The following is a 22,500-nucleotide window of genomic DNA, read 5'->3' as shown; positions in this document are numbered from 1 at the left end:
ACATGTGCATTAAAATACTATATGAAATGCATTCACATTAACACAGCAACAGTGATCATGAACAGTGGGGATTAGGTGAACTATTTAAACATTTTCTTATTTAAAATGTCCACAGCAGTTGGCACAACCAAAGTTTTGTAACCCTTCTTTTTAGCTAATTTTGCCCTAAGCCTCCTGCCCGATGGCAACAAGTCAAATTCAGAGTGAAGAGGGTGGGTAGAATCATTGTAAATCTGAATTGCTTAACTTATGGAGCGGTTGTATATGTCCTGAAGTTGCAATTGTTTGTCTCCAATGATCTTACTTGCCTGGTTGACTACCTGGGTGAGCTTGTTTTTATCTCTAACTGAGAGATTCCCAAACCTGGACACGATGTTAAAAGAACGCTGTGATCTATAGACCATGGTCAGGGTGTGTTTACTGGCATTAAAACTTCTCAGTTTCCTGAGAAGATAAAGCTGCTGCCTTGCCTTTTTGTAGATTATTATTGTTATCTGCATTGGTCTGAAAGGTGAGTTTATTGTCTATGGTTGTTCCCAGATATTTAAAGTCACTGACCTGCTCCACTTCCTCCCCACTCATAGTAACAGGCCTAAAGATGGACCCTGAGCCCTCTGCTCCCCTCCCAAGCACAGCTCCTTGGTCTTAGTGACATTAAGGTCAAGGAAGCTGCTGTCAAACCAGGTGGCAATTCGGTCGATGTGCTGGGAGTAAGAGGGACTGGAAACGTCCTGCAGGCAGGCAACCAGGGCCATGTCGTCAGCGTACTTTATGAGAGAGAAGTCTTTTTTGTTGTATTTCAACTCATTTGTGAGTTGAAATACAACAACAGAGGGGATAATCATAAAACGCACCCCTGTGGCACGCCAGTGTTTAGCACAAGGCAGTCAGACAGAGTGTTATTAATACGGACTCGTTGGGGTCTCTCTCTCAGGAACTCCCTAATCCACAAAATTAGATTGCTACTGACGTTCAGGTCACACAGGCGTTTTAGGAGAAGATGGGGTTGGACCGTATTAAAAGAAGAGGAGAAGTCCATAAAAAGGACACGGACATATGTTTTGGGCTTGTCTAAAGGACTATGTATTTTGTCCAATAAAGTTAGAGCCTCGACTGGCTCTATTAAGCAAACTGCATGCATGGGGTCCATGCACTTAGCTGTTTGCATTTGGGTGAATTGGGGTTTGATGTAGTCTGACTGACACCGTTATGGTCGGCGGTCACGGCCCACCTGAAACTCGTTCAGTGAGAAACGTTCCCTGATCAAAAAATGAGTGTGAAAATTAACACGTTAAAGTCCCGGTCTTGCTTAACATTTTTTTGTAAAAACAGCATGTCATGAAACCTTTAACACACCGACTGCCGTTAAAGTAGGTGATTTTTGTTAAAAACAGCATGTCATGAAACCTTTAACACACCGACTGTCGTTAAACTAAGTGCACGAAATAAGAAAAAGTCACAGGCTGGACACATGAAGTCCAAGATCCACTTTGGAGCTACACGGTTCCCAATTAGATCCCGAGATCCACGGTTTGATTATTACATTATGTGGAGCGTGAATGTTGTAACTTAAAAGATAGGCTTCCAAACACCAAGCAACCTAGTGGAGATAATGTGCACATCCGTGTGTATCCCAATCTCCCTGACTATCCTCCCCCGCACCATCCAGCCCATCACTCACAGGCTCTGCCCTGCCAAATGCCAATCCTGAAATACAAACACTGTGAACCAGCCAGCAGCCAGAAAGCAGGCAGAAAGCCGGCAGTGTGGGTGGACTGTCATCATCACACATTAGAGAAAGTCCCCTACCGGAGTCCCCTGAGCTTGTATGTCCGCGTTTCGTTCTATTTCTCCATGTGCTGTGTTTGTTTTTCCATTGAGCACACATAATTTCCTGTGGCAGCTCTGATCAAAGCGTGCGCCCACCAGCACGACCATGCAGTCTGCAGGAGGTTCAAGCCGAACCAACACAGATGTGCTCCAATAGATGAACTGTGTTTTGAGTGTGTCTGTCTGTGTTTGCGTGTTTAAATGACCGCACAAATGTGAGGGAGTGTGTGGAAGTGAACATAGCAGATTTAACGGGCCGATGAGCAGCACAGAGCTGTTCTGTCAGTGTGCCTTCGGCTCTGCTTAATGTTTAGATCTCCAGTCTGCGGCTGAGCCAACCATGCATAACGCAACAACAACAACACACACACACACACACACACACACACACACACACACACACACACACACACACACAAAAACTCACACACACAGTCACTAAATGATAGATGCAGAAACACAACATAGGTACATACATTGATGGATGGATCATTATAATGCAGGAGGGTGTACGGTGATAGTGAATTAGTTTCAGGAAAAAAGTAGTACACGCACGCACGCACACACACACACACACACACCACACTACTGTACATGATTACACAATTTTCACCGGGCATTTTTCTCATTATCTCTGGGATGAGCTACGCAGGTCAGAATCACCCAAATGCACACTGCAAAGGCTCTGCAAAGTGAAGGGAGCAGCGAGAACACAGACACACCACAAAAACACTGTAATAGCAGAGGCACAAAACACAACTCTGCACACGAAAGGGCTGACGGGGACAGAATAATGAGTACCGTTGCTACTGCACTGTGCTGCTCACACACACATGCACACAGTCATTTTCGTAAGTATCCTCGGTGGCATGATTATTGAGTTATGAGATTCTGAAAATTGCAGGAAGGTTCAGGGCATTGTTTGTTTGGCTTATGTTTGTTAAGAAACAAATTACAGGCTACTTCAGCATAAATCCATCGCTCCGTCGATCCGTCGAGTGCACCCAGGGACACATCCCAAACTTCAGCAGTGTTTTTGTTGCTAATCAATCCAATTAACCACCATCCCTATTATTTTATTCTTCTCTCCTCCTTCCTCTCTCTACCAGGCTGGAACAAACGAGTGGACTATGAACCAGGCACAGGCAGTAAGCAGCTATTTCCAAAGATGCACCTGGAGACATGTGGGGGACCACTGTCTTCAGTGAGGACCACCGTAGAACTGCAGACCAGCCACATTGGGAAGGGCTGCGACCGCGAGACCTACTCTGAGAAGTCCCTTCAGAAGCTCTGCGGTAGGCACTGCTTTCACCCAGTCAGTACTCGATAGCCTCTCATACATCCATGCTTTGGTGTTCTGAACATCGCAGTGACTTTTTGATTCGTTTGAGACGAGCGGCTGAAATTGAGTTAGCCGTTCTGATGTGCAGCAGCATATTGGGGAAGACGTGGACCTGCAGCTTTTATGATCGTGGTTATCTAGAGTCCACAGAGAGTACCTGCAGATCAAAGACTGTCTGACTGAGGCAATCATGTGAAAAGTGGTGATGTGAATTAGAAGTAAGCTGCCACTGCTGAAGTGGGTGTCAGCCAGGTCTTCAGAGCCATTCCTCTGCCATTTTAAAACCAGCGTCTAAAACATGTGCGTATTGGCTTGCGGTGCCCTCCACCATACCATGTACATGCTAATTTGATTGATGCAACTTTTCACAGTGACTGCAGTGACTCGCCTTGTGGCGAGGACAACCTTGCAATTAACTGTCACCTACTGTACCAACACCAACAGCACCCTCCATCCAGCTCATCTGAATGCTATACAGTCCCTCTCCACCACCGCCTCCTCCTTCCCCACTCCCTGCATGATTTACCTCTACGTTCATAGTCTAGAGACCTCATAATCATTATCTGATAGTGAAAGGAATAAATTGTAATTGCTTTTTTAAAACGCCATCAATTTGAGATAATGTACAAAGACACAGAGGCCGCTGAAACATCGCAGTCGGGGGTGGCAGGGATGTCGATGCATATTTATTTACCCGGGGAATCTAATTACCAGGATTCAGAGCGATGATGGTTCCGTCGAATACCATGCAAATGTAAACGGGCTTTTAGAGACACGATATAGAACATTAATTTAAGTGCACATTTTACATTATTAGGAGAAATTAACAGATGGGTGTTTCAAATACTTTTTCTTCATTTTATTTTATTGCTAACAGCATGGTTCATTAATTACCTGTTTAATTGTACGAGCGGGTAAAAAACTGGCGTGGGCACATCAAATACTTGAACATTGCAGAAGTAGTTAGGAATAAAAGCAACAATAATATTTCAGTATGATATTTATGAACCAAAGATCTCTGACATCAATATGACTAACATCGAGTCTAAAGAGAGAAGAGCGGTGAGAATGACGGAGAAGGAACGGATGTGCGTTGATTTCACAGTTAGAAGGTTTTAGTTTGTTTTGCTGGATGCAGGCATGAGAAATGGAGAAAAAGAGAAAAGAACCCGCACACCAAAAGTTATACTATATAAAGTATAACTTTTGGAGCAGATGAGTGTGTGGGTTCATTTCACTTTTCTTTTTTTTTTAATACTGTTTTTATTAGGCATTTTTTGTATATGACAGTCACAACTTCAGAGTATTATTGGTTCATTTCACTTTTCAACCAAGCACCTCTACTAAGCGTATTCTATTCATTTTTGTATGATGTTCCAGAAGCCTGTAAACCTCTCCTGGCAGTGTTTAAAGTGGTCTGCACTTTATCTGCTCTGAGAATTAAGAGTCTGTGACTTTCCTCATCATTGTGTTTCCACAGTTTCCTGTCGATATGTCCTCTGTGTTTCCATCGAGGTAGAAGTTAGCAGTGAGCTATGTACTCTCTCTGTGAATGATGACTCACATTTATTATCTTCTGAAATCACTTTCATTTGCCAATCAATAAATGCATCCTCTATCCATCTTGGCCCATTGATTCCATATTAAGTCCTGCCATCTGCCTTACTTATAACTAATCATAGCCAAGGTTAAGCCAATCTGCCATGTACAGTATATCTGCTGTGATCGTTATTGACTTATGTCTTTTGTCACACCTCTCCCTAACCTCCCTATGGCAAATATACTCCAGGGGCCTCCTCGGGCAGCACCGACCTCCTCCCCGCCCCCAGTGCATCCACCAATTGGACGGCCTCCCTGATTACAGACAGTGGACGAGACAGTGACCTGATCTTCCGATTCGACGGTCGACAGGCGGCTAAGATACCGGACTTTGTGGTACCTCAGAACCTGACCGATCAGTTCACCGTCGCCACCTGGATGAAGCACGGACCCAGCCCTGGACTCAGAGCAGAGAAAGAGACATTACTCTGCAACTCTGATAAGACAGGTGAGGGGTGTTCTTTCTTTCCTTCTTTATTTAGTTAGTTTGCATTTGTTCTTTTTTATTAGTGGCTTTACATAGCTCGGTGTCTGGGTAGCTCAGTTGGTATAGAGCACTCGGGCTTCGCCAACTCAGTGTATGAGTAGCACTACACAGCTTGGGTTGTGCGGTAAGTACTGTGAGCTGATGGTAGATGTTGCACTGAACCACAGCGATACGTCTCCCAGAGGTCCATCACATTGTGAAACGGGTATAAACTCCAGCGCTCTGGCTCATACCGACAATTATCCTCTCCGACTTAATGGAGCAAAAAGGAACACAATTAAAACAATAATTAATGGTGAATATAAAGGAACAAAAAAGCAAAGGACAACAAAGCAATATTAACACATATTTATTTAGACATAATGGGCATGTTGCTCTACAGATGTAAGCAGGTTTAAAGGACCATAACCGCAGTGGTGTTTTCTATATTTATCTTTAGGTCATACTATCCGATTACAGGCCGAGAAATCAAACCTGAGAAATTGCGGGTTCGGTATAAAGTTGTTTTAAAATATTGGGGGTCGTTGGCATGAAATGAGAAGTGCTGTAAAACAAAATTGGACAATAAAGTTTGACTGACCTGCCCTAGTTCCTTATTTGGACTTATTTTAATAGACCTGGTTGCTTGTTTCTCTCACAAAAACAAAAAGAATCTGTCAACCCTGGACTGGTGATTACGGATTTGTTCTGTTTAGCTAGCATTCAGACACCACAGTAGCCTACTGTACCTCTGCTGAGATGACATTATGAATAGGAGGATGATTGCTGCTTATGGTGCTAATTAATTTTCCCTGACAACTACAACAAGTGAAGTGACAACATTCTTGCCTGGCTCCCAAAACAAACGTGACACTGATGACACTCGCTTGCTGCCCGAATCCCGATCAGTTAAATTCAGTAGAAACAGACAGCAAATACATTTATTCGTCTTGTCGGCAACCTGCAGGGGCCTCTGAAGTCCACTTTGTTTCCCTCAGCCCCTCATCGGCTCCTCCTGCGTATCACATACGCTCCTTTGAAGGTTTCTCGAGGGCCTTTCCTATTTTCAATTTTGTATACGGCGTATGTCTGATGTGTTCCACTGAAGAAGCCTGCATCAATTTGTTTCAGTATTAATGGATGCAGACTTGAGACTTGCTTGAGATAGATAATACACACTAAATTATTGTTCCATTTTAATACATTTTAATAGAAATGTGTCTTATGTACAATATGGCCTAAGATGTAACTTGTATTGACGCCTAGCGTGGTCCTTTGACAGAGACTAGAGACAGGAAAAGAACAACTTAATTTAATGCATCTTACCACTAAGATGATTTATGGTGGAGAAAAAATCACACTTGTGTGATGTGAAGGGCACCCACTGTGGCCGCCACATGATACGTTACGACTACGAGACATGAAGGCAGTGTGTTATATAAAACGAAACCAGTCACAAGATGTATTTATATTGGACACATCATTTAGTCATTTAGTGCTCAGACTTGGCTGGCAACGATTAAAAGTGCTCTAAACAATCATTAAAAGTCCATAGACAAGGCTGCCATATGACGGTGGCAGGTATACAACTAACCTGCCACGTTTTACCTGCCACACGTCGGGAGCCACAGGTTAGTTTTAACCCGCCACAGGTTAGTTTTAACCTACCGTGCATGTCGGGATCGAGGCACGGGTGAGTTTTAACCCGTGACACGGTTAGTTGTAGTCGGCAGTGCATGTCGGGGGCGACAGTGTTGTCGAACTAATGCCTGTTGGACTGTTGTCTGACCAACTTATGCACCCCAAAAAGGGTTACCTAGAGTTGAGAATAAGATGCATTCAGGAAAGTGGAAGTCATTGATTTACTGTGCTAGAGTGCAGTAGTAGAGGCTTGGATTAGTACACAACAGACGTAGGAACTCATGGAGAAGTGCTGAAACACAAGATTGTAGGATTGTGTGCAAGACTGAATGAAGGCCATGGATAAAGCTAAGTCCCTTTAGAAAATAAAGTGTTTTCCTTTTCCTTATCAGGCTTTTAGCCATTAGGTTTTATAGAGCTTACTGAGAATAGACGTCAGTCTTTGTTAAAAGCTGCTCGTCTGTAATGCTGGCTCTCTGCTCCCCTGGGCTGTACTCCTGTGTTCTCCTTCTCTCCCCTACAGAGTTGAACTGTCACCATTACTCCCTGTATGTTCACAACTGAGTTCTCGGTCCTTCTCTCCCCTACAGAGATGAACCGTCACCATTACTCCCTGTATGTTCACAACTGCCGCCTGGTGTTCCTGCTCAGGAGAGATTTCACTCAGGTGGACACCTTCAGACCCGCAGAGTTCCACTGGAAACTGGACCAGGTAGGCCGTATGGCACTCATGAAAAACTTGTAGTACTAGTAGTAGAACTACATAGATTGAGTCTTAAAGGTCAATATTTGGAATATAGCGCAGTTTAGGGAATTCAAGTACAGTGTGTGTGTGTGTGTGTGTGTGTGTGTGTGTGTGCGCACGCTCGCTTGCATGCATGCGTGTGTGATAATGAGTCTCCTTATTATTATTTTTACAGCTCTCATTAATTCATTTTAACAGCCTGCATGCAAAATAAGTGTTTCAACATGCATGTATAGTAGTTCCTCAGTAATGATGTTTGACAACAGCTAGTGCTCCGCGTGGGTCTCCTCTGCCCTGCAGCATTCATCTCATTCAGCCTTCTCATACAAGCAGTCCTCTGAGGATTCCACTGTGCCTGGAGTTATGAGACACAGCATGCTAGCTGACACGGATTCAAGACAGGAAGGGATCGAATGAAAATAGTAGGAGTTTTGCCCACAAAATGTCCAACTTCTTAAGTGGGTCATGCTGCCTGAAAAGGTATCATGAGAACTATCGCATTACAGAAATTACCAATGATGTGTCATTGTTAACGGGCTCCATCGTATGCCATGCTTTATCCGTAATAAACATTTTCCGTGAATTACGCATGTAGGAGCTTCCACTAAGCTAATGCGTAAACGTTATCTTGCAGCCACACAACCCACTATACATTTTTCTGACACCTATATTTGCAGGTGGAGGTGTGTCTGTAGGCGTGTCGATGCGCTTTCCCTATATTTGCTATCGTGTGCACCCGTAATGCGAATCAGTTTGATAAAAAGAATGCGCTCCTCAGATGGTGCGACCTGAGTTGGAGCTGCCTCGGCTTGAGTCATGTTGCAGAACACTCACAGCTCAGAGGTCTCGTTCTGTCATAATTCTCCACAAATCAGTGTCAATAATGAATTAATAATAATGAATTGCATTTTTATAGCGCTTTTCCAAGTGCTCAAAGCGCTTTACAATGGTTCATTCATTCATACATTCCTTGTGCTCATTGTGTTTAATTGTCTATCTAGTCAAATAAGTTATTCGATTTGTACCAAGGTGCATTGTGCGCAATTCCCTCGTTCAGTTTCATCACCTCATCACCCCATTATGCAGCAAATATGTAATGGATTTAAAATTCCCCATAATCAGTAACACGTAGCTGATTTTTTCATCAACCAGATGAAACGCAATTAAATTCTAGATGGGTGTAATTTCCAATGTGATTTCGCCATAGTTCGTTTAATTAATCCGATTTCCCGAATGATCGTTTTAGCTTGATACCTTTTCATAGAGAGGCAGTACACTCGCAATCTATATACCAAATGAAAGACCGGTTAAAGATTACACTGCACTTAGATTTTTTTGGAGTTTATTTTTTTTATGGAGTTTATTCTGAATAAAAGTTAAATCCTATTAAACGTTGTCATGTAAACACCTACAAAAACGTACATCCGAATGAAAATGCTCAATGCGATTAAAAAACCATTCCGGATTATTCCGATGTTGAATGCGATTGAAAGAAAATTGGACTCATGTATATACCATAGACTGTAAAAAATATGGACAAAGCGTTCTCCGGGTCTAACATAAACGTAAAATGAAGCCTGTCAGTCCTTGTATTGTAAGTCGCCATCTTTCTAGATCCGTTTTGGCCCAGCTGGCCCGTAACGGTAGCCACGCCCCTCAGAACATACGCGACTTTATGGTAATTATTTTAATAAATGGGACCATAATTTTCCAAAAAGAATATTATGACATTAGAAATGAGACTTTAATCTAGTGACTGGAAGCAGAAAGTATTCATGACCATGTTTATTAAGGTAATACAGTCTAGGTGAAGTTGGGCCCAAATACATGGACTTCTATGGGGCTATGAACTTTCAGGAAATCCCGATTTCCTCAGTGGCTTCACAAAATATCTGTCTGACTGCCCCCCTGGTATATACTCATTCGGATGTAAGTTAATTCTGGTCTTTCTGAGTATGCTCATTTCCAAGGCGCACCAACTCCAAGGCACTCATATCCAAGGCGCTCATATCCAAGGCGCGCCTTGGAGCAGCAGCAGTGATAATGATCCCCCTGATCTGTGAGTGTTCAAAGATCCAACCGTCCCGAGTTGATGATCACTCTGATAATTTTCAAACATTTTTGATATAGGTTATATAGCCAGCCTATATGTATCTGCAATGGCATTGCTTAATGCTACTGTAGGCTACAGTGCATCGGAGGACTCACAGAAAGACGGAGGAGAGAGAGGACGAAATGCCGTCAGTCCGCTGTTCAGTAATCTCACACACACACACACACACACACACACACACAGTCCCAATAATACGCTATTATCGCTATAATGTCCATCCTATCCCTTTAAACTTTTATAGGCTATAACTTGCCTATTCCAAGTTGCAACCAAAACGTCATGAAACATAACGGCTTTGCAGTTTAATTGCATTGATGAGCAGCTGCAATCAATCTAGGATTAAACACCCAATTTATTCTCTGGTAGCCTACTTTGCCCGGAATATATTATTCCATAATGATGCAGCGATGGTATCGTGCAGATAAGCTATGCATTATATGCTTTATGCGATGTAGGCCTACCAGATGGGACACGTTGTCAGCCTGTAGATCAGCGCTTACTTACACAATGTACGTGCAAGACGAATCACAAATAAACCCAATAGCCTTGTGAGGCGCACAGCGAAAAGTTGATAAATGCGATGTCCCCCCCCTGTTTACTGCTCTGTGTGTGTGTGTGTGTGTGTGTGTGTTCAACAGTCTCTCTCTCTCTCTCTCTCTCTCTCTCTCTCTCTCTCTCTCTCTCTCTCTTCTCTCTTCTCTCTTCTCTCTCTCTCTCTCTCTCTCTCTCAAAAATAACGATCACATCTCCTTTTAAACACTCATTCGGAATGACCATTTCCCATGTAAACTTGCAGCAAAAAAAGAGAACTTCCGAAGTATTTTATTCTGAAGTATTTATTCGGAATGATCAACCCTGTAACTGCGGCCACTGAAATGATGTGGGTTCTTGGTGCATATGGTTCTGTGCGGTGGGGGGGGAACGCCTCTTACACAATACTAAATCCCCAAATTAAGGAAATTGGGCCCCTGGCGCGAGATGGAGCCCAATACATAATATCCTTTAATCCATTTAGACCTGGAGTAACTAACCTATGCGTTGTTATACCTTTCATATATCAATATATATATATATATATATATATTAATAAGAATTTGAAGGTTTTCACAAAACCTTAGGTTAGGTTTTAGAGGGCGTTTTTAGAATCGGCCTCGGGTCTAAATGGGTTAAAATGTAAGACCACAATTACTGGATTATTTGATTACCATAAACCTCTTTGTATGGATTATGAACATTTGAGCATTCAATATACACTTACAAATTCAATAATGTTTTGATGATTGATCTTTGTACTGTCCTTGTGCATGTGTTTCTACAGTATGGGAGGATGCATGGCAAACAGCTGAATTCCTAAGCATAAATTATATAAATACACCATGACATCGCAGTAATAAGCTATGATCTGTTAGTGTAAAGTGTTTACACTTCAGTGATCGAGGAGTGTTCCCATTTCTTAAGTCGAACCCTATCGATTCCTCTGTCCTCACATCTAATGCTCACCTCCTCATCAGAGGCGGGGCTGAGGCGCGAGGAAGCGATTAGAGGATGGATGTGTCAGTATTGGAATTTCTTATAGTATTGGACTTCTCTGAAACATGATGCAATCTTTGTATCCATTCAGTGAACGGCTTGATGGCAGACAAACAACATCAAAGCATGAGGGATTTGGATAAGTGAACAACTATAAACTATTGCAGTTTAATGGTTCATGTTTAGGTGGACAACAGAGTGACTCATTATTTATTTTAGCAACATGTACAGCACTTTCTATGCAAAATATCCATCCATCAATCTTTAATACATACAATAAATACAGTACATTAGCGCCTTTGTCTTTCTACTGTGGGATCTCTAGGTGTTATAAGTGTTATAAGTCCAAAGCCAGCGGGACTTATAATTCCACATAGTCATTGGTCTGGCTCGCGGTCGCCTCCATGCTCTATTCTGTAAATGCTCTGAGGTTTGGTTTATACAATCTATCCTCCTTTGTTTAACCAAGGGGATGTCTGCAGTACTTTTATTTGGCAATATATTGTATGCCCCGATTCTTATAAACAATATCTATCTTGTGTGCCCATACACCTTTATACAGTTACGTCTATTCCACAAAGCTTCCAAGCTACCATTCCATCTAATGTCATAGGGCTCCCATCCCATGTTTTCTGTTATTGCCAATACAGGAGCAAATGTATGGACTCCAAGAAAATATTGTACCGCCCCATTATGGAAATATTGTCTTTTCATATTCCTTTTTTGAGCTATGTACCCCTACCATATAATTCATAACTGCACACACACACTTCTGAAATAATTTGGAATAGGGATATATCCGATCCCATAACCCTCTCCAGCCAATTCAGTACAGATGTACAATATTCAAAAGTTACATGCTAATCCAAATTAAGACCTGTATTTACCAGTAAGACGCCTTAATATAGGCGAGAGCGACCGCAGGGCTGAGCCCCTCTCCCGGAATAATGTCACTTCATTATGTAAGCACTGTCATAGAAGTTTCATTTCAAATTGTCTCATATAAGCAGGGGGGCACATTATTATTTTGGGCTAGTACTCAAAGGAGCACCCGTCCTGTACGTATCCTGCCACAACGTTGCTGCTGCTGCTTTCACACGGGCAGATGCAAAAGATACAAAGATGCAAAGCTGCACAGTTTATTTGTAGTCGTTAAGCAGCAGGAGGATCCAACTAGCAGCAGTTTATCGTTTATCATTATCACAACCACAAACGTCCAACACATATACAATGAATTACTCACCTAATGCTGCAGGTTCCATGTTTAATTCCAACGTGTGTAACCTACATTGTTTAAGTGACAGATCATGCATGGTTTTTATATTGTAAATAGCCTATGGTCGCTAATGTGGCGACTAGCACTTTGACAGCTCATCCATCGTAGCTTGTTTACAAACTGAAACGGACTTCCTGTGCAGAAACTTCCTCATCAAAATAAGAGCCACTCACATGTTGGTGTTGGATTATACCCACAGCTTACTAGGGAGGAAGTGAACAGATATTGAATGAAGCAGCCCTGAAGAAGGGCCAAGAGTAAGGTGAATACAGTGACTGTATACGTACTGAATACCCCAAATTCATATTTCCCCCTAATACTGTACATCTCTATTGACAAAATCAAAGGTATTTTGTAAGTCAAATGTTGATTTATTATGATTTATCCTATTCCTTACTACCCATGCACTAATGGTGTGTGTGGAACCTCATTGCGGAAAGCCTGTTTTTTGTTCTGAGTTCACTAGTTTGATCTGGTCCAGGGCTTGTTTTCAACAAATGATGCACAAATGATCTAGTTTGAATCAAACTGGATAATTTGTGCAGACACATGTACAGGGTACTGTACATGCATGTACTGATACATATCCACTCATGACCCAGACTGGATCAGCAACCTGTAAAGCTGCTGGAGCCAGACTAGCTGTGTGCGTGTCTGTGTAAAAGGCGAGGGGGTGGGGGTGGCTGGTATGCTGTGGAAGCAGGCTCAAGGTGAGTTTGTGACCTTACTGACGGCATGCTAATGCAAGGAACACCACCTTGAGGCTTGATATTATGCAGTGGATGTGGCTGGGCGACTATTGTGCAGGGTGTGTGTCTCAATTTAACATTCTGAACTGAGTGTGTGTATAAATACAAGCTGTGTATACTGTATATATTATATATAATACATACACTACATTCTAAAAATGGTGCATGTATAAGGGTGTGCCTGTAAGCATGCATGCACTCCATCCGTCAGGGAGTCCCTCTCAAAGTCATGCGGGTCACCTCAGCTGTCAGACCCTGAGGTCACCCAGTGAAGAAATCTGATTTGTGGATAGAGACATGACAGCTGAGCCCATGGAGTTGAGAGCCTCCGGGGCTAATTTCACCAGACAGGTTGCTGGCCTTGATTGGACGAAGACATGTGGAGTCGTACCCCCACCTTCTGACCACACACTGGCCTTTGTTTTATCTAGAGGAGATTCTGGGACAGATATCCTGCACAGTCTAGTCAGAGCGAGGGCATTTTGTCTGGTCTCGTTCTCTCAACCAGACTTGTACAGTCAGTTGGAGTTTATTTCCCCTTATGCCTCGTTGGGTTAAGTTGGACAGTTAAGTCAGGTTGCCTCAGTGGATTGGTATTATCATGACAGCCTCTCTTTGAGCTTTTTAAAAAAAGGATGAAGGTGGATAATAAGAAGTGTTCTCTTGGATGAATGCCAGTATATTGGTCTAAAAAGACCTAAGGACGTCTATACACTTCCAAGGCACCCCGTGGTTTTGATTCCCAGGACGTGCATACAAAGTGTTAAATGTCTCATTTTAGCTAGCAGGAATGGGTAAAACTGTTTTGGCAAAGCGTTTCCCTTTAGCTCAGGTGCCCATCCCATCAGACCTATATAGCAGGGGTAGGCAACCTTAGGCACCGGTGCCAACATTGGCACCAAGGATGGTGATCACTGGCACACTGGCATGTGTGTGTGAGAGAGCATTTTTGATGAACTATTTAAAAATAAAAACATAGTAAAATAAATAAAGTCCCTCACATTTGTATGCAAATTACATCGTGTACATAATTCTACATTCATTAAAACTCTGAACTCTGACTCTGGAGGGAGTCTGGGAGAGAATCGAGCTTATTGTTTTGAGTCTAATGATCATTATAACAATGTAAAACATGTAAAAGGTTATTGTAGCACTGTCTGTTGCTACTGTGGGTTCCTCTCAGTCACATGGAATGACAGACAGCTTGATGCAGGTTCACTCATTCATTGGCTCCACACAGACACATGGTTAAATATAACATAAATACTTGCTAACATAAATACCCCTGCTATATACCGTATTACACTTTAGCCAGCCTCTCTTCTTCTCTCTCTCTCTCTCTCTCTCTCTCTCTCTCTCTCTCTCTCTCTCTCTCTCTCTCTCACTCAGTGTCTGTCTGCCCTCATCTCTTCATAATAGTTGTCTTTTAAACCCTAGGGCAAAGGGCCCCTCTTCTCTCCTCTCATCTTCTCTTAATGTCTTTAAAACAAATTAATTAATTAATGTCTGAATCCCTCCGGCCTAGTGGCAACACCTTCAACAGAAGATTCACTTCCTCCCCACATTTTGTTTTATCACACCAGTCCAATTAATTTAGAACAGACCCCATTCAGCTGTTGTGAGTGGCTATACACGGTTGCTAGAATGGGTCACAAAGATGTGGATGAATTAAAATCCTACATGCTGGAAATGAATGTGCTATCTGTTAATGACAGACTAAGGCAGTCTGTGACGTGTGGAGGCCTATTGTCTTGCGAGAGAATGGTCTGAAATAGGGTTCCAGTCAAACGCTTCTCTTGCCTTGTGTTTCTCATTTGCAGATGCCGTCTGTAAATGCATAGGAGGCTTGTTAGAGATGAGGCTTCCAATCTTGATTGATTGCTAATTTTGCTACTTTTGTCATGACTGTCTGGAACATTGTGCTTTTCCCATTGTATTTTTCAAGGCCTCTAAAGTCCAGGCAGTTGAAAAGTTTGAGTCATCTATCTATAAATTCCACAAATCTCTGTATGTGTACAGAGATGTGCACATCTCAAGAAGCACTGACTCATTTGCCTTCACATTCACCCCCCCCCCCCCCCCCCCTCACCTGCCTAGTCAATTCAATTACATCTTGACATGTGGCATAACCAGCAATGGACAGGTACAGACGTCATAGCACCTACTGACATCAGACACTATAGTCAATTTATAAATTATATGAATGTCTGTCTGTATGTCTGTCTGACTGTCCTTTGCATGTTTTGAGAACTGTTTGTCCAATTGACTTAACACGCTAAGGGCTCCAATTTCGTCGAAGCCTTTACCCGCAATGCAGCCCGCAATTCAGCTGCTGCCCGAAAATTACGAATATAGGAGCTTTCTCTGTCCCTTAATGGTATTTTCGTCCCGTGTCACCCGTTATCTTTTTTGCAGACACCGGTATTTGCGCCCAGAGGTGTGGTCAGGGGCGTGTTGGCACGCTTTCCCCTAAATTGCTATTTTGGTCACATACGGTACATTTGGGAAGTCGATAGTGGAGTTTAAAAGCACCCGTAAGCCGTGCCAAATTAGTTTGGTAGAACGGCGCGCGGCACGCCGCGCTCGCCTCAATGGAGATGTCTGCCTCATCTCTCCTTATTCACCTATCTCTTTGTAATTGTCCTATAAAGTCGAGTGCCTGCCACTTCCTTGTGTCCATTGTGCTTATATAATTGTATAGTCAAAGAAGTTAAGTCGATGGATCAGTGATTCTGCAGAACTGGCTCTTTCTGAATGGCCATGCCTATCTCAGAGACCAATCATCATGTATATTTCGAGAACCTCCTAGTGTCCTCCTAGTGTACTGCTGAGGACCCAAGGAAGTGTTGTGTCCAGTATGAAGGTGATTAGCTCAGCAGTTCTCCAGCCCGCTCTGAGTCTGAACAACCACACATAACACAAAGTGTGCAACCGATGGACTCAGCGGGGGGTGTTGCACGCATGGAGGGATGGATTGAAACGTACACTCAATCCACCACATCCTCTCCAACTCCCGTGGCCCGGAGGGAAGGTGTGTCGTGGCGAGAGCGTGATCGAGAGCTCAATCACTGCAAACATTCCAGGCCATGAAATACAGAGGGGGGAAATTACACAGATAGGAGGCCTCCAATAATTGAGAATTGTTTCCGCTGTGCCTGTTGAATGAGTGTGAAAGTGACAACATCACTTGTGGGTACTTCATAGAGACCCAATGTTTTTTTTTTTTTTTTTTTTTTTTTAGAAAAAGCAATCAGGAGAACACTGAGGGGGATGTTGCCTGAAGTCAGTGGTATAGTGCAGGGTGGCGTGGGGCAAAAGGAAAGTGAAATTGGCAGGGAGTCAGTTGTGCAGCTATAGGAGACTCCTGAGCAATAGCTCCCAGGGTGTTCGTTTTCCAGAATGAAGCAGCTGCTGCGGTAGGGGATGGGGTGTGTGTGTGTGTGTGTGTGTGTGTGTGTGTGTGTGTGTGTGTGTGTGTGTGTGTGTGTGTGTGTGTGTGTGTGTGTGTGTGTGTGTGTGTGTGTGTGTGTGTGTGTGTGTGTGTGTGTGTGTGTGTGTGTGTGTGTGTGTGTGTGTGTGTGTGTGCAGTGTTTGTGGGTGTGCAGTGTTTGTGGGTGTGTGTGTCTGTGTGCGCTAATGAGGCTAGAGAGCTGCTTGGTAATTATTCCATTCTCTCAGATGTGGCCATGCAGCTCATTGGCTGGATGTCTGTTTAGAAGTGCGTTTCCTTCATGACTCTTCATGTTAAATCTGTTGACCAGTATGGCCCATCTTTGCTTAGCATGATTTTTATGTGTTCACACCCTACAATTTACAATTTAAAGATGGAGTGCCACAATGTTTTCCAGTTTTTCATGTGTCTATGAGGTGACAGTACTTCCTTAGACACCCTGGAGTCGTTTTTATGTGCAATGGTGTATAACTTTGTATTTAGGGTTTCTTCCTGGAGGCTGAACCCTTGACATACAACTACAGCTGTGGGTGCGGCTTAGGTTCAGGTGGATCACCACCCACCAGGCAAACCAGGCGTACTTAATGAACTGGTGGGCGTGTCCACATAAAAGCATGATTTTAACAAATACTGTACACTACAATAGTTCTTCCTCCTTATATTCTAATAATACCTGGTGATTATGTTTTAGGGTGGGAAAAAATCGTGGCACTCCATCTTTAAGCATTTAACAGACGCTCTTAATCCAGAGCGATTTACATTAAGCAAGAACAAAGGCATGGCAATACATGACATACATAAAAAGTAGTTATCATGAAACAAGCTAAGTCGAAGAACATAAGCTAAGAACGTAGCAGTGGAATATAATGAAATAGAATGAATAGATACATCTGGCCCCAGATGTTTCATCCCTCCCGTCATTCATTCTTTTTTTAAACCTTCCCTCTCTTTGCTTGTATTGATCTCCGCTGTCAATAACATTCTCCTCGTGAATACAAACAAGTCCATTTCCATAGCTGCGAATCAATATAAAAAATCCAGTGGCTGCTTCAGTGTTTGCAGTAAATCTGTGTGTGTGTGCGTGCGTGCGTGTGCGTGCGTGCGTGCGTGCGTGCGTGCGTGCGTGCGTGCGTGCGTGCGTGCGTGCGCGTGTGTGTGTGTGTGTGTGTTTATGTTTGTGTGCACGCGTGTGCGTGTGTGTGTGTGTGTGTTGCATGTGCACACAGATGTACTGCATGCGGTTGTTGTGAGGATTCTGGTTACTGAAGCACATAGAGATGTGGACAGAACAGCTATGAGTCTTCTTTAGGCTTCAATCAATGAGACTTCACAGAAAGAATACGACTATATAATACAAATAGAAGCAACTTCAAAGAACATGAAGAACACTATATACGCGTGTGTGCGAGCATGTGTGTGTTTGTGTGACTGTGTATGCATGTGCGTGTGTGTGTGTGCGCGTGTGTGTGTGCGTGTGCGTGTGTGAGTGTTTGTGTGTGTGTGTGTGTGTGCGCACCACCTGAAGTCTCAGGTGGTCATAGATGAAAACAGGCATGTGGTGAAATGGCTCTTTTATGAGTTTTTCAAGGCATTTCAAACAGACAGCCAGTAAGTCCCTTAAAAGCATGTGAGAGGCTGCTTGGTGACTCAGCCAGCACAGACCATATGTGAGCCTGTGAGCCAACAGCAAAGCATCATTTAGATTTTTTTAATAGTTGCATTTTTGTTTTGCTTTTTTATTTCATATGAAGGTATATAGAATCAGAGCTATAATGATGCCAATGATTTCTGCTCTGACCTGATTTCTGCTCCGTTTACGACAGGAATTATTTATGCTCTCTAAACTACCAGTTCAGGTGTTCACATTTGCCAGACATTGCTAGTACCAATTTTTTTTTTTTAAACATATGTTTATTAATTTTCTTTATATTACACAAGTATTTTCAACAATTGACATATATTTTCCCCCCCCACATCCCTCTGGCAGCACAAATACAAACAAAATCTTATCACGAAATGAATTAACAATAATAAATACAAAACAGAAATAAATAAATAATGACATAACGAAAAATAAAACGAAAAACGAAAATAAAACACATTACATACAGTTAAACAAACACAATGTCCATCACAGTTCCCTACCCCCACCCCCCAGCTGACTACTCAGTTAACCACTATACATCTAAAGCCTCTTCAATATCACCTCGCTTAATGAAGTTCAAGAAATTCTCCCATATCTTGTAGAATACCTCAGGTTTCTTCCTAATTACATAAGTTAGTTTCTCATGTGCCAAACTGGTTGTTAAATTCCTCAGCCAAAAGCCGATCGTAGGGGCATTGACATTCTTCCAACATAGCGCAATTGAGCGTCTGGCCTGTAACAGGCAAAGGTCGGTCATTCTTTTTTCATTACTATTTAGTGTACAATTTAATGGATAAATACTGAGTATACATAATTTAGGACAAAGAGGAACTGGACCTGGTGTAATCTGAGAGACATAATGGGCCGCGGACCTCCAAAATGTTTTAATCTCCTCACATTCCCATAAGCAGTGGAACAGTGTACCTTTATGTTCCCCGCATTTATAACATAAATCAGGAATGTTTGGATCAAATTTATTTACTTTCTCCGGGGTTATGTAAGTTCTCATTATCCAATTATACTGAATTAGTCTTAATCTAGTATTGATAGTTTGCGTTTGTGCCTTGGAACCCCAATCAATTTCTGATATTTCCACTTGAAGATCCTGTGTCCATTTTTGTCTTATTTTCTCCGAGTCATCTTTATGAAACCCTTCTAGTATACCATACATTTGTGAGACCAACCCCTTTCCTAAACAATCCTGTTTGGAAAACCTCTCAAGCACGGTTAAAGGAGGTTGTTTTGTATTTTTGACACATGTAATAATAAAGTTTCTGATTTGCAAGTATTTAAAGAAGTGGTTTTGCGGTACATCATATCTCCTCCTCAGCCCCTCAAAAGACATTAGATTGCCATTCTCGTATAGATCCACCACTTTCTTTAAGCCTTTATTGAACCATAATTTAAATCCCAGATCCCTTCTAGCTGGAATAAAATGTTAATTTCCCCAAATTGGTGCAAAGCAGGACAGCTCTGGGGTGTTTCCCATGAATTTATGGATTTCAAACCATATATTTATAGTATTGATGACAAAAGGGTTAGACACACTTTTCCTTAGGTTTTTAACTGGAGCTGAGTATAGCAAGGAATCCAGAGATAGATCTCTTGCGGATAGGAGTTCAATTTGGACCCAGGATGGCTTATCATTTTCAGTGAACCAAAACATTGAAGCGCGTAGTTGAGCCGCCCAATAGTACCACTGCAAATTTGGGAACTGTAAACCCCCTCGATCATATGGCAAATATAAAAGAGAGAGTCTAAGCCTGGGCTTTCTATTATTCCAAATAAAATTTGTAAAAAGCTTTTTTATTCTGTTGAAAAAATGTAGTGGTGGAGCCAATGGAATTGACTGGAAAAGATATAGGAATTTTGGAAGTACATTCATTTTAATTGTATTTATTCGTCCTATTATGGAGAGAGGTAAAGATGACCATCTAGTGATATCTTCCGACACCTTAGTTAGCATAGGCTCATAATTAGCTGAGCTGAGTTGTTTTATCATTGGCGTAATTTTAACCCCAAGATAAACAAAGCCATCTACAGCATTTGCAAACGGATGGGGTACTTTTGGATTTCTTCTCTCCTGTTCATTCAGAAACATAATATATGACTTATTTTTATTCACCTTGAACCCAGAGAAGCCACCGTACAGACTAATCAGTTCTAAGAGAGATGGAATCGATCTAGCAAGATCTGATAAGAATAAAATACAATCATCCGCATATAAAGACAAGTGATGCTCTAGGTCTCCAACTTTTATACCACTGATCAAGGGATGTGACCTTATTGCTATAGCAAGTGGTTCCAGGGAAATTACGAAGAGCAAAGGTGAAATTGCTAGTACCAATTTTAGTACAATTCCTGTATTGCCCTTGTTTTCCTGTCTCTTTACGCTTTCCTGTCTAATAAAGCATAAAATGCCCAAAATACATTGTGTAGTGTGTGTGTGTGTGTGTGTGTGTGTGTGTGTGCGTGTGCGTGTGCGTGTGCATGTGCATGTGCATGTGCATGTGCATGTGCATGTGCGTGTGTGTGTGTGTGTGTGTGTGTGTGTGTGTGTGTGCCCAATGGGTACTTTGGAGTCGGTTGGTCCAGTGGAGCTCTAAATTTAGCAGCGTTTCAGTAGGAGTCATCTATCATTCAACATGAAGTTTCCCATGAGGAAGAGACTACTGTGTGAGTGCATGCATGCGTGCGTGCGTGCGTGCGAACGAGAGAGAGAGAGAGAAAGAGAGATTGGTGATTTTTTATGGGAAAATGTAATAACACTAGGTAGGTAGGTACAGTATGTATGTATGTATGTACTGTATGTATTTGGTTAAAATGGGTAAGCATGCTCTATTGCACTAGCCTAAAAGTGGGTCCTTAAAAACGGCTTCAACTTCTGAGATTTGTATTTGGTTCATTAGCCACCAGATGGCATACCTAGTAAAGTCCAAGCGTATGTACTGTATGTGTGTGTGTGTGTGTGTGTGTGTGTGTGTGTGTGTGTGTGTGTGTGTGTGTGTGTGTGTGTGTGTGTGTGTGTGTGTGTGTGTGTGTGTGTGACTGTGTGTGTGTGTTAAAAGGGGGGCTTTTTAGTAAAATCCAAGCCTACAACACCTTCAGATATTTGAAAACCAAAATTGGGTTACCAGTGAATAGCAACCTGCCTATTCACTGGGGACTATGCAAGGCAGAGGCGTCCGCCCCCCTGAGTCCAAGTTAGACTAGACCGCATACCTAACAGACGTTACTACATGAGAGACACAAACAATACCTCCCCAATCCCCTCCAACTTCAACTTCAACTTCACAAACACACTCCCTGAGCATCCCAGTTTACTGACTAGGAGTTTCTGTTGACAACAAGTGTATGAGAAAATGCCAGATGTTCAACACCCAGGAGAGACACCGCACGCGTCCATGCCAGTTTGAAGGCAACTGCAGGGGAAAGCCTTTTGTTAACAGTGGGGGGGAGGGGGGGAGCTGGCAAAGGAACACGAGTGGATGCAACAAAACACGATCGATCGTATCCACCTTTTGTTAACAATCCTGGATGTCATGGATGAGCACAGTTTAAAATTGTCTTTGCTATTCCTCATGTTTTGCACGCAACCTTTCGGCACATAAACTTGCAAAGGCTTGTTGGAACATAATTATGCATGAGACAGAGTAGCGGAGAAGTCTGCATAACATGCAGTAAACTGAGTCATTATCTCTGCAAGGCGGAGATTATGTTTTCATCCCTGTCCATTCATCTGTTTATTTGTCTCTTTGTCTGTTTCTGTGGACAGCTGGCACGGTTGGAACTCATGAACAGCCTTGTTTACCTTTTGGCCTATACTGTAACAACAGAATTCACAAAATTCCAACTGGCTACAATTTACTTTAAAATTTTCAGACGGGCCCGTTTTGCATAAAATGCCACAGATCTTGAATTTATCTGATCTGACTGTCACAAATGTTTTATAGCACATTTTTAAACAACAAGATGATTCCAAATCTCACGCACCCCCCTCAGCACTAAGTTCAACCTCCTCAGCTTCTCTCATGGCAAGAGGTATAATTATGTCCTGCTGGTTAAAAAGAAATGGTACCTCTATGGTACCAAGAGCCAAAATAAAATAGTACC

The 22,500-nt window shown here is 42.4% G+C and overlaps 1 protein-coding gene across 1 annotated transcript in view; it reads left to right on the top strand.

Moving 5' to 3' along the window:
- The window catches only part of LOC308320808 (calsyntenin-2-like), a gene marked incomplete at its 5' end in the record, with an annotated part of 221,199 nt that overhangs the window by 167,845 nt on the left and 30,854 nt on the right, over nucleotides 1–22,500 (top strand). Inside the window, 3 exons of the mRNA XM_080771488.1 lie at nucleotides 2,940–3,125; nucleotides 4,962–5,219; nucleotides 7,469–7,590. Of these exons, the coding sequence (XP_080627614.1) occupies nucleotides 2,940–3,125; nucleotides 4,962–5,219; nucleotides 7,469–7,590 (566 nt within the window). The remainder of the gene's footprint in view (nucleotides 1–2,939; nucleotides 3,126–4,961; nucleotides 5,220–7,468; nucleotides 7,591–22,500) is intronic.

Source organism: Protomyctophum bolini, assembly GCF_963924005.1.
Source record: "Protomyctophum bolini genome assembly, chromosome: 9".
NCBI lineage: Eukaryota > Metazoa > Chordata > Actinopteri > Myctophiformes > Myctophidae > Protomyctophum > Protomyctophum bolini.
The sequence above is the reverse complement of the archived record's forward strand: the minus strand, read 5'-3'. Positions and strand labels throughout refer to the sequence as shown.